General features: G+C 55.6%; 2 protein-coding genes across 2 annotated transcripts in view; both read left to right on the top strand.

Annotated features, from left to right (window-relative positions):
- Window positions 1-1,074: 1,074 nt before the first annotated feature.
- Window positions 1,075-11,239, top strand: AMPD1 (adenosine monophosphate deaminase 1; the record flags this gene model as incomplete). Its single annotated transcript, XM_084220588.1, has 15 exons — window positions 1,075-1,182; window positions 3,999-4,173; window positions 4,622-4,787; window positions 6,194-6,356; window positions 6,516-6,735; window positions 7,088-7,217; window positions 7,502-7,696; window positions 7,909-8,040; window positions 8,122-8,285; window positions 8,406-8,532; window positions 8,956-9,119; window positions 9,463-9,583; window positions 9,983-10,156; window positions 10,562-10,672; window positions 11,084-11,239. Exons 1-15 carry the CDS (start codon window positions 1,161-1,163, stop codon window positions 11,237-11,239), a joined length of 2,220 nt encoding a protein of 739 aa, XP_084076714.1. The 5' UTR covers window positions 1,075-1,160.
- Window positions 11,240-11,644: 405 nt separating this feature from the next.
- Window positions 11,645-17,984, top strand: part of DENND2C (DENN domain containing 2C) — a gene marked incomplete at its 5' end in the record, with an annotated part of 28,261 nt that continues 21,921 nt past the window's right edge. Inside the window, 1 exon segment of the mRNA XM_084220667.1 lies at window positions 11,645-11,713. Within this exon segment, the coding sequence (XP_084076793.1) occupies window positions 11,645-11,713 (69 nt within the window).

Genomic DNA, 17,984 nt, shown 5'->3' with positions numbered 1-17,984 from the left:
AACCAGAGCCCAAATGCTTTGTCCTATTCCAGGGCAGCTTTTCAATGCCATCAAGAATAGAAGCACAAACAGGGAAAGATTCTTCTTCACCTCAAAACTCTTTTATCCTCCTGACCTGTTCAGTTTCACCACTTCCCACCAGGAATCTGCATCAGGAGCTCAGAGTTATCCTGGCAACAGGGAGGACACAACAAATTCTGGCCTTTCTCTTCACACAGGAGGGGATTTCCAGCTGCAGGTGAGATCTGAAGAAGGTTTGAGGACACCCTGAAGGAGGGCACAGCCCTCAAAGCCAATATGCTGGAAACAAACACTTCAGATGAAGCCAGGAGGTGCCTCCCAGGCTGAGAGCTGCTGTGCCAGACCAGGCTAAGGCAGGAGCTCCCTGACCCACCTTGGGCTTGGCTGAGAGCTGCTCTCTGTCAGATACACCTCAGTTGTGGCTCACCACATCCAGAACTGATTATCAGATCAACATTATGACACAAAGCTTGGAAAAGGCAGTTCCTGACCAGCTCAGGAACAAACTGTGGCTCCTTGCACCTTCCTTTTATTTGCTGGGTTCAGCTGTGAAGAAGTGAGGACATCTGGGCAGCCCTGTGGGTAAAATCCAGGATTTTAAACACATCTCTCCCTCAGGAAAAACCTCTGAACAGCTCAGGGGAGAGCACATGGTTTGTACCTATCCACAGCCCCTGTTCTGATTGGGAATTTCCTTTAAACCTTTGGTTCAGCATAGAAGGGATCAGTTTTTAGTCTCTCAGTCTCTCTTTAGTCTCTCTTAAAAGACTGAATTCCACAGACCACATTAGAAAGGTACAGCTGCCCTGGAAATCAGAAATCTGCCCAGACACCAGGTGACACTTCACAAAATGAAAAATGCAAACCTGACTTAAAGAAAAAGATTCATGAAATTTGATTAATTAAATGAAATAAAATTTAATTAAATTTGAGCCCTGCTTTCACCTGTTTCAGTGCAAGTGCTTGTAGCTGCACTTTAAATAGTCCCACAGTTGATCTCCACTCTCCTTTTAGAGTGGGAGAGTCTGATTACAGGGAAGGGAAAGCAGTAAAATTAGTGTTGAGCTGCCAGGCTGTCACTTGGCCCCTTGTGCTCGGGGACTCTGGGGTGTTATTGAGGCTCTGCAAACGCTGCTGAGATGTCTCGGGTGAGAATTCCAGGTAGGTCTGAAAGCCAAGTGTGAGCCAAGGGGCCACAGGGCAGGTTCCAGGCCCACAGCCTCTGAGATTTGGATGTGTGGTGTCCAGGGGACCTCCCTGGGGACTTTGGGCATTTTTCTTCCTGCTTGGAGATGTTATTGGATAGTGCAGTAAAGAAATTGTGTTATTGTTGAAACCTTCCTCTGCTTGTACTGAAGGAAAATGTTGTCTCTCCTGGGTGTAATGTGTCCTATAATGGCATCCCTAAATCCCTGTGGAAGGGCTCAGAGGGATTTCAGGAATCTCTGGTCACCCTGTGAAGCTCAGCTGTGGGGAGCTGCAGCCCCAAGGGGATGGCAGCAGGGGCAGGGCCAGCCAGGCTCTGCAGGGCAGGGCAGAGGGACATGTGGCAGGTGACTGCAGAGCCCTGGGTGATAACAGCCCCACAGAGCCCTGATAGGAGCATGTTTGGAATTGCAGGGCTGTGGTGTCAGGGACGCTGGCCCAGCACATGAAGCTGCTGTTAAAACCTGGCCCTGCACCATCAGGGGGAGGTTGTGAACCTTCCTGAGTGTAATTTCCATCCACTAAAGAGATGAAAGGTCAAATGAAACATTTCTGGGATGCTTTGTAGGCAGATGAATATATGGAGTCAGGACTCTGGAGCGTGTGTTCTGCAGGCTGGGCTTTGGAAAGTCAGCAGCTGTGATGGCAGAGCTGCAGCCTGAACTGCTGGGTCAGAGGGAAAGGGCAGGGGCTGAGCTCAGAATGCTGCTGCCACCCTGTCTGAGCAGCAGGGAGGCTCTGTGGGACTGCAGTGTCCCAGCTGTCTGATCCTGCTGGGGAATAAGGGGAGCTGTGAGCACAGGGGGATGGAACTCGGCATCTCTGAAATGAGCACCCACGCTGAGGGCCACAGAGGAGGGCAGTCAAGGGCAAAAAATAGCAAAGCCTGGTGCTCTGAGTCTGGAATGCTGCTTGCCTGCTCAGCAGAAGGCTGTGCTGCCCTCCCTGTGTCCCTGCTGCATCCCTGCAGGTGCGGGGAGAGCCCTTCCAGGCCGGCTCAGCCTCAGCACAGGACTGCTGCCTGCCAGGTGTGCAGTGAGAGGATCTGGGTTCTAGAGGATGCTCCACCTTGGGCACTGCAGGGAGAGCAGGGACTGTGCCAGGCAGAAGCTGTGCCAGAGCCACGCTGGGCTGGATGGGAGGGAGGGACCTGCAGGGGGGTTTGGTTCCACACTGAGGCATCACCGAGGCTCTGCCGTGGGACAGGCAATGCACAACGTCCCTCTGTGCTCCTCAGAGGGACAACTTCTGCTCTGCCTTTTCCTTCCAGGGCCTGAAGGGGCTACAGGAAGGCTGGAGGGACTTGTCACAAGGGCAGAGAATGACAGGACAAGGGAGAATGGTTTTAAGCCAAAGGAGGGTGGGTTTAGATGGGATATTGGGAAGGAATTCCTCCCTGTGAGGGTGGCAGGCCCTGGCACAGGTGCCCAGAGCAGCTGTGGCTGCCCCTGGATCCCTGGAAGTGTCCAAGGCCAGGTTGGACAGGGCTTGGAGCAACCTGGGACAGTGGAAGGTGTCCCTGCACATCAGGTGAGCTTTAAGATCTCTTCCAACCCAAACCATTCTAGGATTCTATGATTCTTTTATAAGTGGAAGGATTTGGCTAAACTTGTACTTTGCTAATCCCTTTTTAAAGACTGATAAGGTGACAAGGCAAAAAGGCTCAGATTTTGAGGGGCTGATCACAACAGCTTTTATTTTGTCTCTGTTTTATCTCAAGCAGCAGAACACAAACGTGAGTATTGCTGGGTTTCTCTATGCTCTGCTGTGTTACTGCCTAGACATGATCACTGGAACCATGCAGCAGTGATCATGTAGATCATGTAGATCATGTAGATCATGCAGATCATGATCATGGTGATCCTTCAGCAGCTGGGGAATGCTATGTCCTGGCAGTGCCAGCTCTGCCCATCGGTGTTACACAGAATGGTCCCACCTTTTGTTCCTTTGATACAGCACCAAAAGATGCAATTTGTTAAATATCATTCTGGCACCCCGAGTGCTGTTGGGAACCCTCTGCTGTTCTACTTTGGTCCTCACCTGTGACCATGTCCTGTGTGACACTCGATGGGGAGGTCCATCCTTGGGCACTGGTCTTCACCTTGCTTTGTGTCCAGCTGCCAAAACCCGCTGTCAGAGCCCCTGTGCTGCCCTGCAAACATCTGCTTCTGGGAGTTGCTGCCAGCAGAACTCTTGAGTTCTTGTTTTATGGTGTTCTGTTGGCAGAAGAAGGCCTTTTAACCTTCCTTCTCCTCCTCCATAAAGCTCCAGCCAGCCCTGTGGCAATGGTGGCCCTGGCACCTTTGCAGCACAATGCACATGGTGGGCTGGGAGTGCCCAGCTGGGAATGCCCTGGGATGGTGGAGCTGAGTGCTTGGGCTGCCAGCTCTGCCCCCATCCATGCCTCTGTCTCCCCCTGACCGCTGCAGCAAGTGGATTTTGGGCTCCCTGGAGCTCGAAGGGCGCTGCCAATTTTTCCCTCTTCCTCCCAGCGCATGTTCCCATAACTGCCCTTCTCAAGGACCTGCTTCTCTCTGGGCCTTTTGGCAGCATTCTTGGACTGTATTTAGTTTTCCTGCTGTGCTGGGGGTATCAAGGTGTGCCTCCAGCCCACCAGGCGTGGCCCAGCCTTCCTGCAAATTTGGGAGGTGGCTCAGAGTCTTCTCTAGAGTGTGGAGGCCACGAGGAAATGGCAGCTGCCTGCAAGGGGCACTGCCTGTTCCAGTGGCTGGGAATCCCCTCCCTGTGGGACACTGAACTCCTCTTTGCAGAGATGGACGAGTCCCTGCGCTCCTTCGCCGAGAAGGTCTTTGCCTCCGAGGTGAGGGATGAGGAGGTCAGGGGGGAAATCTCTCATTTTGATGTGGAAGAGAGCTGCCCCATCTCCCTGAAGGAAAAGACAGTGCACATGATGCTCCAGGAGGCCAGCTCCACAGTGGAAATGCGGTGAGTTCCCAGGAGAGGAGCACAGCCTGCACCTCCTGGCCGCAGCAATCAGGGGGGATGTAAATCAGGCCCTCGGGGACAGCTCACCACACCTGTGGAATAAATCCTTGATAATCCCAGGGCATCTGTCAGGTACTCCAGGATTTCCTCTCCCACTGCTTCCACTGTTGGACAGAAAGATGCCTCTGGCCCATTCCCTGGGTGCCAGCAGAGCCATGGCCACAGAGCTGCTGGGGAGGGAGACTTGGGGACTCTGGAGAGCTGCAACTTCCAAACTTTGTGTGCTGTGGCCTGTGCTTCAGGCAGCGCCTGTTTGAGGTGCTCAGAAATCACCAGTGAGCTGCATCATGATGTGCACAGCCAGAACACAGCTGGGGGAAGCTCCCCTGGCCCTGCAGCTGTGTGTGCCCATGGACATGGGGCTGTTTGCCTGAGCCTTTCCTTGCAGGAGGAAGAAGCTGATCCGCATGAAGACGACAGTGGTGGCGCCGCCCGTGGCCCCGGGGGCTGTCCCCAGCCCGGCTGTCACCCAGCAGGCCAGCTCCACCAGCCCCGAGTACCAGAGTGTGCCCGACTTCCAGCGGGTGCAGATCACGGGGGATTACGCCTCCGGGGTAGGTACTGCCATGGCTGCTCCCTTTGCACACTGGCCACCCCTCTGCTCCCTGCCTGTCCCTCAGCAGTGCCCAGTGCTCAGTTTCAGGGTCAATTACAGGAGTCTGTACCTGCTGCAGTAGGGAGGGGGTCTCCCACTGCGCCTCACAAGCATCTGGGGGTGCCCTGCTGCATCCCTGGGGATCCAGAGCTGAATTCCTTAGCAGGAGCTGTGGGGTGCTGAATATTCCCATGGGATTCTCCAGAGAGGGCCTGGCAGGGTGGGCTGTGCTCACTCTGTCACATCCTCTCTGCTTGCACACAGCTCACTCTGAGGTCTGTGGACATCCAGGGATCCCAGAACAGCTGAGGGAAGTCACCAAACCCCTGGTACAGGCAGGGTCATCTAGAGCCATTTGACCAGGACTGTTATCACATCCCGTGCTAATCCTGCCTCCCTCTCCTCCTCAGCCTCCCATTACATTTGTGCTGCTTCTAAGAACCCGCTGGAAGGTTGCTCAGCCTGGAGCTGCTCAGCACAGGGGATCTGGAAATCCCTCCCTGTACTGGAATGGCAGGGAGCACATTCCCCCTGCCATGACTGTCCTAGCTGGGAGTGCTGGTTTCCTGACGTACTCCACTCCAGTCTCTTCTGACTGCCCAAAACACTTGTTAGTGCAGTAAATCAAAAATCATTGACACACAGGGTTAGTGCATCTTGTTGTTCCTACTTCAGTTTCAGCCTGGGCTCCAAAAATAGCTCTAATGTTTTGCCCAGGTCTGGCTTCCATTTCAGGGTCCATTACTGATTGCAGTGAGGAATGTAAGAGGGGGTGACATCAGAATTCCCTGGTTCTGCATCCAGGAGCTTCCCTTTGTTGTGTCTCTGCCTATCATCCCTTCCTTGCCCTGATCAGGCAGAGCAGTGGGACATTGATATGATATGATTTGATACATGATATGATGAGATAGATGAGATGTAAGATTATATGATATAATATGATTATATGATATAATATGATTATATGATATGACAAGAAAGTTGGTGAGAGACTTTTTGTATTGACAGGGCAAGGGGGAATGGCTTCCCACTGCCTGAGGGCAGGGGTAGATGGGATATTGGGAAGGAATTTTCCCTGTGAGGATGGGCAGGCACTGGCACAGGTGCCCAGAGAAGCTGTGGCTGCTCCAATCCTGGAAGTGCCCAAGGCCATGTTGGATGGGGCTGGGAGCACCCTGGGATAGTGGAAGGTGTCCCTGCCCACAGCAGGGGCTAGAGCAAGATGAGATTTAGGATCCCTTCCAGCCCAAACAATTTTTTGACATTTATCTTGCCGTGACCAAAATCTCCTTCCACCTGTGTGTGTTTCTTGGACACACCCGTGTTCCAGCCATGTGGTTGCCTTCAGCATCACCTCCCCTGCAGGTGACAGTGGAAGACTTTGAGGTGGTGTGCAGGGGCCTGTACCGGGCGCTGTGCATCCGGGAGAAGAACATGCGGCAGTCGCTGCAGAGGTTCCCCAAGACGCCCTCGCAGTACCTGCGTGCCATCGAGGGCGAGCCCTGGAAACCCAGTGACGTTGGTCCAGGTACATCCAGGCACCCCAAGGAGTGCCTTCAGCAGGGGGCAGGGCTCAGACACTTGCCCAGGCCCTCTCCTTGGTGTCACAGTGGTGGGGTGTCCCTGCCTGCTGTGTGGGGTGGGAGGTTTAGGCTGGCAGCCTGAGGAAATTCTCCTTTTTCTGCAGTGTTCACCCCACCAGTGAAGGAGGGACAGGACCCCCTCGACAGCGGGAACCTCCCTGAGGACCTGGGATACCACGTGCAGATGAAGGATGGGATAGTTTATGTGTATGCAGACAAGGCAGCGGCTGAGAGAAACGAGCCAAAGGACCTGCCCTACCCCAAACTCGAGCACTTCATTGATGACATGAACTTCCTCTTGGTCCTGATTGCACAGGGGCCTGTGTAAGTGCACAACCCACCAGGTCCTGCCTCGGTGGGCAGAGGGAGGTCAGGACAACCCCCTCCCCTTCCTGGCAAGAGGGGGGAACCCACTGGTGACAGACCTGGCTGCACAAGTGTCCTCAGCACTTGTCAGCCCTCTTGGCTTGGGTCTTAAGCAAAGCAGCACTCAGGGGCTGGAGATAGGTTGTCTCCCAGCTGGCCAGCCTTCCTTCAGAGCTCTGTGATAGAGCCAGGGGAGACACCTCAGGGGAGCAGGGTTGGCCAGCATGAGCTCCTCCAGCCCAGGTGGAATCTGTGTCCCCGTGCCGAGGGGTGAGGAGCCCAGTGATGTTCTGCCCTTTGCTCTCACCAGGAAGACCTATGCTCACCGGCGCCTCAAGTTCCTCTCGTCCAAGTTCCAAGTGCATGAAATGCTCAATGAGATGGAGGAGATGAAGGAGCTGAAGAACAACCCCCACCGTGACTTCTACAACTGCAGGAAGGTAAAAGGCAAGGCTTAGAGCTCCAGGGACCCTGGAGAGGAGGGGCATTGTGCCTGCCCCTCCCTGGGAGCTGGATGTTAGAGTCCATGTGTGTAGCAGCAGTATTGCTCCTGTGAATGGGATGTGCTGCCTTCGATGCTCTTGGCAAAGCTGTGCCCTCTGGCCATGCTCACCTGCTGGGCTGAGCCCTGCTCACACACAACGTACCCACCTGAGGGGTTTGTTCACACCCCTGGGATGGTACCTGAGCATCCCAGCCTGAAGCTGTCCCTCTGTTTTCCCAGGTGGACACGCACATCCATGCTGCAGCCTGCATGAACCAGAAGCACCTTCTGCGTTTCATCAAGAAATCCTACTGTGTGGATGCCGACCGCGTGGTCTATAATGCCAAGGGCAAACAGCTCACCCTGAAACAGCTTTTCGAGCAGCTCAAACTGCACCCCTACGACCTGACAGTGGATTCCCTGGATGTCCATGCTGTAAGTGGTAGGACATTTAATATAAGATCACTCTTGGGCCACTCTTCCCCCCATGGCTTTTGCCTTCCCTGTGCACCCACACTTGTTGCGTGCATTAATATTTGTGTCAGGGTGCAGCAGCTCCTGGTGATGCTGTTTTGGGTGGTTTGGCTCAGTCCCTGCTCCCTGCCAAGCTGTGAGGGCAGTGTTTGAGCCTCAGCTCCCTGCTGCAGGGCCGGCAGACATTCCAGCGCTTTGACAAGTTCAATGACAAGTACAACCCCGTGGGGGCCAGCGAGCTGAGGGACCTCTACCTGAAGACAGAGAACGCCATCAATGGCGAGTATTTTGCTACCATCATCAAGGTATGGAGAGAGGGCAGGAGAACAGAGTGAGGCTGTGCTGCTGCTCTGGCTTCCCTTGCCATGGTGTGCTCTGGTTTGCAGGAGGTTGGCTCTGACCTGGAGGACGCCAGGTACCAGCACACGGAGCCCCGGCTCTCGATCTACGGGCGGTCACCGGAGGAGTGGACCAGGCTGGCCAGCTGGTTCAACACCCACCGGGTCTATTCCCCCAACATGAAGTGGATGATCCAAGTGCCCAGGATTTAGTACGTGCTGTGGGGCTGAGGAGCCCTGTGCCTTATGGATCCCTCATCCCTCAAAGGGTTGTGGGGACAGTGGGCCCTGTTGTCCCTCTGGTGGCAATTAATCCCTGTCTCTGTCCACAGTGATGTGTTCAGGTCTAAGAATTTCCTCCCCCACTTTGGGAAAATGCTGGAATACATCTTTGTTCCTGTGTTTGAGGCAACTATCAATCCCCAAGCCCACAAAGAGCTGAGTGTCTTTCTACGCCACGTGAGTGTCACCTGGTGATGTTGTCAGGCGTGGGGAGAGCTCACATTCCTGTTTGTGCACAAGAAATGGGGCACTGCCCCTGACATGGAAAATGGCATCCGTGGGCCAGGGGGCTCTGCCTCATTCCAGGGAAGGGGGGTGTGACCAGAAGGGCAGGAGGGGTCGGATTGCTTGAGCCAGTGGCTGTGGGGCTGGGAATTGCTGTGCACCCGTCTCCTGGGGAGGTTTGAGCTTTATTCCTGCTCCTGGACAGTGCTTGGGGGGTGTGAGGAGTGAGGTCTGCAGCCTTGCCCGACCCTGCCATTGGGGAGCACAGGGGAAAAGCCAAACTCTGGTGAGGTGTGGTGGGGCAGAGTGAGCCCACCTGGGAGTGAAGAGGTGGGGAGTGTGAGCTGCACCTTTTTTGCTTCTTTTGCCAAGCAGATCACGGGCTTTGACAGCGTGGATGATGAATCCAAGCACAGTGGACACATGTTCAGCACTAAAAGCCCAAAGCCAGAGGAGTGGACTTCCCAGAAGAACCCATCCTACACCTACTACATCTACTACATGTATGCCAACATCCTGGTGCTGAACAACCTGCGCAGGTGAGGTCTGGGACCTGCCAAGGGGCTGCCTCATGCCTTGCCTCAGTTCTTTGATTGTTGGTGTGGAAGAACTGGGGCTCTCCTTGCTCTGTATTTGGAGCATCACGTCCCAGAGCAATCCAGACACCCCTCAGTAGGAGGGGTGATGGACTGGGGAGAAAGTTCAGGGATTGCAGAGATGCATCTGTTGCACCCACAGAGGAGAAAAGAGAAGGAGTAATGTGCTCCTAGGTCAAGCTGGATTCCTGGGGACTCATGGTAGGGGCAGAGCTGGGCCTGAAGTTGGGTTCAGCCACCCAACCCTGCTGTTTGCCTGCTCTGAGTGCTCCTTCCCTGTGCCCAGGCAGCGTGGCATGAACACATTCCTGTTCCGCCCGCACTGCGGTGAGGCCGGGGCCCTCACACACCTGCTGGCAGCCTTCATGACAGCTGATAACATCTCCCACGGGCTCAACCTCAAGAAGGTACGTGGAGCAGGCTGCCCAGAGCGGGAGAAGTGCTCCCAGCTGCCTCAGGTAGCTGGCAGTTACCTGTGCCTCTGCTTTACACTGACACAGACTGGCTTCAGGCAGATGTTAAATGGTTCTCTGGGCTTCTCCAGGCATGTTTGGGGATGTGGCTGAGCAGCGTATTAGATTTTATTTTGGGGGTTTGGCCTCACAGACACATCACAGAATATGTTTGCTATCATTGGAGCCAGCTGAGTTTGATGGCAGACAGCTCCTTGGCCTCTTGTGCTCCTTAGCCTGAAGCGCTGATTGCTGGCTCTCTCCAGGGTCACTCCTGATCTGAGGAGTGACCCTGGAGAGGTGGAAGGTGCAGCAACTTTATCCCTAACGTGGTACCTCTGCTCCTCTCTGCAGAGCCCAGTGCTGCAGTACCTGTACTTCCTTGCCAGAATTCCCATTGCCATGTCCCCACTCAGCAACAACAGCCTCTTCCTGGAGTATGCCAAGAATCCCTTGCTTGACTTCCACCAGAAAGGGCTCATGGTGTCCCTTTCTACAGATGACCCCATGCAGTTCCACTACACCAAGGTACAGTGTGAGCTGAGCACTGGGGCTGGGACTGTGGGGCTGTCACTGTGTGGGCTTCAGTTTTTTTGGAAGCCAGTGGCACTTGCAGAAGGTCCAGCACATGCTGGGCCATCTCCCCCTCCACCAGCAGATGTCCAGGTAGGATATTAGGAAAAAATTCTTCATTGAAACAGGGGTCAAGCATCTGAATGGGCTGCCCAGGGCAGTGGTGCCTGGGAGTTTTCAAAAATTGAGAACCCATGGCTCTTTGTGATATGGTTTAGTGGGCATGGGGGTGTTGGTTGAAGGTTGTACTCGATCCTGGAGAACTTTTCCAGCCCCACTGATTCAGTGAGCTCTGGGACAGCCCCTGCAGAGCTCAGGCTGTGCTGCCAGAGGCTGCTGACCCCTAACCCTGTGCTGCAGGAGCCCCTCATGGAGGAGTACGCCATCGCTGCCCAGGTGTTCAAGCTCAGCACCTGTGACATGTGTGAGATCGCCAGGAACAGCGTCCTGCAGTGCGGCCTGTCCCACGAGGTGGGTGTCCTGTCCCCTGAGGGGGGTGTCCTGCAGTGTGTCCTGCCCCATGACGGGTGTCCTGTCCCCTGAGGGGTGTCCTGTCCCGAGGGGTGTGTCCTGCAGCGTGTCGTGTCCCACAAGCTGCGTGTTCCACAGTGTCTCATGTCCCATGAGGTGTGTCCTGCCCCATGAGGGGTGTGTCCTGCAGTATGTCCTGTCCCATGAGGTGTGTCCTCTGCCACATCGTGGTGTCCTGTCCCACGCAGGGGGGTCCTGCAGTGTCTCCTGTCCCATGAGGTGTGTGTCCTTCTGGGGTGGTCCTGCCCACGGCCTGAGAATGGCACCAGCTCCGCTCGTGGGCTCAGGGCTTCCCTCGGGCGATGCCAGCGGGGCTTCTGAGGTCGGTACCGCTATCTTTGCCTCTGGCAGGAGAAAGTGAAGTTCCTGGGTGAAAAATACCAGGAAGACGGGCCCGATGGCAATGACATTCGGAAGACGAACGTGGCCCAGATCCGCGTGGCCTATCGCTACGAGACCTGGTGCTACGAGCTCAACCTCATCGCCGAGGGGCTGAAGAACGAATAGGCGGGGGCCGGACCGCGGGGCCGGGGCCGTGCCGGACCGTGAGGGGTGCCGGGGCAGCGCAGTAAAACCCCGACTGTGAAGCGGCTCCGAGCGACTGAGGGAAAGGGGGCGGGACTGTCGTCTGAGTGACAGCCACGCCAGCCAATGGGCGATGGCTCTGTGCGCCTTAGGGTGGGGTGAGGGTGGGATCTCGATCTGAGTGACAGCCACAACAGCCAATGGGCAGCGGCTCCGTGAGCGCCGGGAGTGTCCTGCGGGAGCGGGCTGAGGCCGAGGAGAGACGGGACGGGGCGCGGTGGGGGCGGGGCCTCCTTCTGAGTGACGGCCGCAAACAGCAAACGGCTCCGGGCGCTCCGGGGCGGGGAGAAGGCGGGATCACTGCTTGAGTGATGGCTCCAGCAGCCAATGGAAGGTGGTTCCGTGCGCGCCGGGAGCGTCCTGCGGGAGCGGGGCCGGGAGCGGGCCGAGGCCGCGGTGAGACGGGGCGGGGGGCGGCGGGACCGGGCGGCAGCTACGCCGGGAGGGCGAGCGGGTGGCCCGGGGTTTGGAGCTTCCCGCAGTCGCGGCCCGGTTCGGGGCTGCGGGCCCCGAGGGGTCCCCGTGTCCCGGCTGCGGACGGGCGGGCAGCGGCCGGTGCAGCATCTCGCCCGTGTCTGACAGGCCGGAGGAAGCAGGTGCTGCTCCCGCTGCCCGGAGGAGACGCAGCTCGCCAGGGGAGCCGGGGTTGGGGTGGGTTCCTCTCCCCCACTCGTGCAGATGCCTGCGGGGAGGCTGCCGGAGGAACCCAGCCGGGGCTGTCCGGTGGTGGAGGAACCCAGCCGGGGGTGTCCGGTGGTGGGCACAGGCGGGCGGGCCCCGCTGGCCGTCGGGGAACGCTTCTCCGGGAGGGCGATGGAGCGCGGGCTGCCCGGGGCTGCTGCTGCTGCTGCAGAGTGTCTGCCCGCAGGGATGGCCAGAAGCCATCGTCTGTCGGTGTCCCTGTGTGAGCAGAGCAGGTCACAGCTGCAGAGGGTCTCTCCCACCGCCCCATTCTGTGGCTCTGTACAGAGCTGTGCGCGCTGCTGGGCTGTGCCGGGTTAGGGCTCGCTGGATGTTTGTGCTTTGTTGCACTGAGGTGCCTGGGGCTGGATGGGTACAGAGCTCCCTGGGCACCCCTGCTCGCTGCATACACACAGCCCTCTGTTCCAGTGACACGGCCTGGCTGCGAGGGTACCTGGCTGCGACAGAGCCCAGGCACTGCTGGAGCAATTCCCCCTTGCAGCTGGGACTGGCATCAGCCAGTGATGGAAGGAAAGTAGAAAAGAAGTTGCAGGAAAATCAGCCCCTGGGAATGTGTATTTGAGCACTGGTTGCTGGAGGATCTGACCTGGATGTGACCTTGCGTCCTAGTGCTGTCCATTGCTACTTGACAAAGTTTTTATCTCAGTCTTCTCAGTTACAAGAGTCTAATATGGATATGACTCAGTGGGCAGCTCTGGAACACATTATCTGAATGGTGTCTAGAGGTTTTCTGGTGCTGCCTTAGTTTGCACCCTTTGAACCTCCTGGGGCAGCTGCCTCGGTGCTGCTGAGACATTCCCAAAGGAACGAGTGGTTGGTTGTGGTCCCACACAGCCTGTCTGGGGTGGCCCATGTAAAGCCACACAGGTTTTGTGACTTTCCTTTGGAACCTCACCTCTGATGGTAGCACCGAGGAAGTGCTCCAGGATAAGTTGTGATTGATTTTTAACTCCATGCCCAGCTTGTGCCTCATTTCTGGTGTGCAGCTGCAGCATTCCTGGGGCTGGCAGCCAGCCCGGGGTGTAGGGGCTGAGTCAACTGCTGTTGTCAGTATTGCTACCCTGGGCATTCAGATCCTGTGAGTCAGGTCAAAAACCCACAACTTTTAAAATAGTACATTGGGGTTTTGTCCATGGGCACTCTGGTGTAGCAGCCTTCAGGGCTTACATGCTGGAAGTGCTCTGGTTTGGGGTATTTTTATATCTTGAGGAAAAACTTGCTTTCAGGAAGTTGAATTTCTTCACTTTAGAAAAGGACAGTCAGTAGAAAATTCTACAGGACCTGTGAGGGTCAGGCTTAACCTCCTTTTGCTGTTTAATTGGGATTAGCAGCACATTTTCTATGTCCAGGGGCTGTGGCCATGGATCTAATGAGTGCTCCTCAGCAGGAGATGCAGCGGCATGGAAGGAGTTAATACCTCGTGGTTAGAGTAGCTTTGTATCGAGATGGAAATGACTAAGCACTCTGCATTCCTGGAGAGTTACTTATTTTGATATAAAATCTGCTTGTTTGGTACTGCCCATGTCATTGAGGCATCAGCATGGCAGAGCTGTTCCGAGGAGCGTCAGGAGAGGAACAGGATGGGAGCAGCTGAGAGCTCTGGAAGGGGTCCTTTCCCTCCAGGAATGAGCTGCCAGCTTCCCTAGGTTCCACAAGACCAGAAACTGCTTTTTATTTGGCTGCTAACACAGAGGAGGCTTGGTGACAAGGGCTTGGGGTGGTTTAGGACTTTCACAAAAGGACTGAGATTGCCTCAGAGCTGCACGGGCTGGTCCAGGCAGTGTTTGTGTTCCCAGGACAAGGTAAGGAGCTGTGTCAGTGCCTCTGCTGCAGGGTGCTTGGGTGCTGGGGGTTCCAACAGCACAGGAAGGGGGGGCTGACCTCAGCACTAGGCAGGGATTTATTTTGGAACAGCAGAACTGGCAGCTTTCTCTCCTTGGGAATGTGGTTTCAGGAAATGGAATTGTCTTGAGGCTTTGAATGGAAAATGTGTAGTGTGCTCTCTGGATTTCAGGACTGGAAAAAAGAGTCAGGGCTACCTGTCATGTGCTGGGAACGTGCCTTATTCTTCTGCTTTGGGAACTTCCAAACAGTGTGGATCAGAGAGGCAGTCTTTTGGCAGAAATGGGTGGTGTTTTGTCTCGAAATTATGTAATTTTCCCCCAAACTGCTGCTTCCGGTGAAATAATTCAGTATTCTTAACTACACTGATCTCCTCTAAATCCTGATGCAGTAAGGATGATAAATTTGGCTTCTCTGGAAATACTGGGAAGCACACTGAGGTCACTGAAGGAGTTTGGAAGGGGAGGTCAGGATAGAAGCAGTCACAAGTCTGGTTATTCTGTGTCAGGAATGATTTGTACAGTGCTTGATACAAGTGCTGGCTGCCTGACCCTGGTGGTCTGTGCCAGCTCTGTGTCCTTGAACTGTGTTTTAGCCTGTCCTGAACTACATTTAAGAGTTACTTAACTTGGATCACACCACCCCAGTGTGCTCTTTCTTCACCAAAGATCAGTCTCTACCCTTGCCTGGGCTCACGTGATGAGCTGAGATCAAATGCCTGGTTCTTGATAGCAAGCCTGGGCAGGTGAAAAGCTGCATTCCTCTCTTCCTTGGATGGATATTTTGGAAGAGACAGTCCAAGGGAGCAGCACTGAGCAGGGAGAGCTTTAGGCTTGTGCTCATCTGTCTGTGGATCCCATTCCTGCATGTCCAAGGCCGGGTTGGACAGAGCTTGGAGCAACCTGGGACAGTGGAAAGGTGTCCCTGCCATGGCAGGGGTGGAAGGAGATGAGCTTTGAGGTTCCTTCCAGTCCAACCCAACCCATTCTGGGATTCTGGAATTCCATGTGCTGGCCCAGGCTGAGCTTCTCTTCCACCTTTCTCAGCTCCTGGTTGTGCCTCACCATGGGAGCAGGGACCTGGGCAGTGGGAGAGGGCAGGAGCATCAGGCCTTGGCTTGAGATGAGGAAGCAGAAATGGATCTGTCTGTCTGTCTGTCTGAGGAAGCTGCAGCACAGGCAGTTTTTGTTGCAGCCCTCCCAACGTGAGCCGTGGCCGGAAGGATGTGGGTGGGCTGGCAGCCAACAGAGCTGCCCAGCTTGGGCACAGCAAGGGTGGACCCACCTGGAAAGCTGTGCAGGGCTACTCAGCCTCCTCTGAGCAGTCATTTGTCCTCAGGGATGGTGGAGGGTGTCAGGGAAAGGCTCTTCCCCCAGAGGGTGGTGGGGCACTGCCCACGCTCCCCAGGCAATGGGCACAGTCTGAGGCTGCCAGAGCTGCAGGAGTGTCCTGTGCAGGGCCAGGAGGAGTTGGACAGGATGATCCTTGTGATTCCCTTCCAAGTGTGTTCCATGATTCTCTGCCAGGCTGCTCCCAGAGGAGCTCACAGCCAGAGCATTTAGGAGAAGGCAGCCAGTGCTGTTGGAATCAAAGCAGTTGTGGGCATGGGCTGGGTGCAGGTGCTGGACTGGGTCAGTGCTGGGATAAACCCCTGCTCCACACCATGAGATCCTTTGGGTTCTGCTCCCTGTGCCACCCCTGCATCCAGCAGCGCTGGGTTTGAAGGTTTGACAGGCCCTGGAGGATCCTGGTGTGAAGCTGTGCTGCTGGGGAGGCTGTTTGAGCCCTGTCCCCCCTGGCTGTCCCCAGGCAGAGCCTGTCCTTTGCCAGCTGTGTCCTGAGAGTGTCCTGGAGCTGCAGCATTTGAGTGGCACAGCAGAGGGAAAGCTGCTTTCCTGTCTGCTAATCAGGGCTGTGCAGACACACATTGAGGAAGGATGGCTCAGCTCTGGCTCAGGATGTTTTGGCAACAATGCCTATTTATAGGAGAGGGCAGGGGCCCCTCGCTGCTGTGGGAAGAGGGTCTCCAGTGGCTACAGAAGCACTGGCTGGAATGCTGATGAGGGACAGAGGGCTGAGGATGGAGCAAATATCCCCAGCTTGGGGCTTACCCAGATTGTCCAAGTTTATCCCTTTCACTGCTGAGTGGGAGAGTTACCAGCAGCTGTCTGGGACAATGGGCTGAGCCATTCCAGCCTGCAGGAACGCTGTGGAGACAGGGAGCTGCTTCCCACAGCAACTGTGCTGCTTTGCAGAGGGGGAGAGTGCAGCAGAGGCTTGGTGCCATGTGTGCCCAAACCATCCCTGAGCTCCCTGGGATGTCCTTGACCAGTGAGCTTTCTCACTAGTGCTATCAAGGAGATCTGCCAAGCCAGTTCTTTGCTGTTAATTGTGCTGCAGATGCCTCTGCCAAGCAGATCAGCAGCTCCAGGGATCACCCCGAGCCCTGGAATTTGAGGTGTGGTCCCAGCAGTGGGCAGGGTGTGGGTCTGCTCTGGTGGGGGCTCTCCACACCCAGCCTGGAGAGTGGGACAGGACTCTTTGCCAGGCAGGTTTAAGCTCCTGTGTCTCCCAGCGTGGTTTGCTGCCCATCCCTGGCTCTGCCCGCTCTGCCAGGCTGTGGTGACTCAGTGCTGGCCGGGTGTGGTGGCAGTGGCTGGGGAGGACACGTGCCCAGGGTGGCAGTGGCAGCTGGAGCCTGAGCACAGGCTTGGTGTGACTCTGGCCCCTGGTCCCACCTGGAGCAGGTCTGGCTGCTTTCTGCAGGGATCCTCTGCTTTTGTGCATGTGTGGAATTCTGCTGTTTCCCTGCCTTTTGCAGGGAGACTTCTTGGTGCCAGGGGAGCGTTACCAGAGCCAGAATGGCCCCTGGCCTGAGCTGAGCACTTGTCTCCTACTGCAAAGGGAGGTTGTTAAATACAGCTGGAGGGCTGGAACTTCTGAAATGGGATAATTGCCCAGAGAAAGGGAGGAATGGGGCTTGTTAGAGCCCATGAGCTGCTGTCTTCTGTCCAGGATGAGTTTTCACCTGTGCTGGCGGATCTGGGAATATTGGGGATGCCTTGTGAGCTACAGATAGAGGCAAAGGGCTCCAAGGCTGAGGATTCCACACATGAGATGTCTGTACTGAGGCTATGCTGGACCTGCAGGTGCTGGCTCTGTACAGCCCCCCCAGTTCTCCCCTGCATTCCTGGCTGGATTTTCTGGAGGATGTGTGCTGTATCCCCTGCATTGCACATGTGGGAAGTCTCAAAGAGCACAGCTCCTGTTTGTGCAGGCTAGGAGAAGCCAGAGTGTTTCTTTAGCATTCCTTCTCTACTGATCTAAACATGGTGTGATTTTTCACTTGAAGATGAAAACTCACCTGTTTCTTCTGCCTTTTGAAACTCCCCTGGCTGCAAGCCACAGGCTGGGCACCACTGCCCTCCTGTCTCTTGGACGGCAAATTTAGGTCAGGTGTTGGCAAACAGAGCACAAGGCAGGTTTTCACTTGTGTTGTGGAGCAAGAGAGCACTTCTGGGAGGAGGATGCACTCTTCCCCAGCCACCACAGCTCTTCTCATCCTGTGTGAAGCAGCAGCTCCTCTCTGGAGAGGCAGATGTGGTTCCTTTTTCCTGTCCTGGTGCCTCATGTCCTGCTGTGTCTCTGCTGAGCGGAGAGCTCAGGTGCCACAGGGATTTATCTCTACTGCCTGAGCATCAGGAGGAGCTGCACTCCTGCAGGAGGGCTGGCTGACATCCACACTGCTGTGTTCCTCTGCCATTAAATAATTTCCTTGAGTTTGCATGCCTGGGATCCCTCAGGGTGTTCTGTGCCTGCTGTGTTTTGTTTTTGAAGCCAGTGAAGCCTCAGCTCCCTTTCCATGTGTGCACAAACTGCCCCTGTGGGGAGAGAGCTCTGGAAGCCTGTCCTGAGCACGTGGTGGATGTGATTTGGGGAGAAATGTTCTGCAGCACTTGCCAGGAGCAGCTGGGACTTTGGGGAGGGGAGCATGGCTGGGGTGACAAAGGTGATACAGAGACTCCATCATCAGAAGGCAGGAAAAGCACTTTATTATGAGAAATCCACAGGTCTTACAGAAACAATGGTGGACCCAAGACCTGATTGGCCTTTAGGAATCTTC

Source organism: Fringilla coelebs, assembly GCF_963513975.1.
Source record: "Fringilla coelebs genome assembly, chromosome: 23".
Lineage (NCBI taxonomy): Eukaryota > Metazoa > Chordata > Aves > Passeriformes > Fringillidae > Fringilla > Fringilla coelebs.
This window is presented reverse-complemented; position numbering and strand designations above follow the sequence as displayed.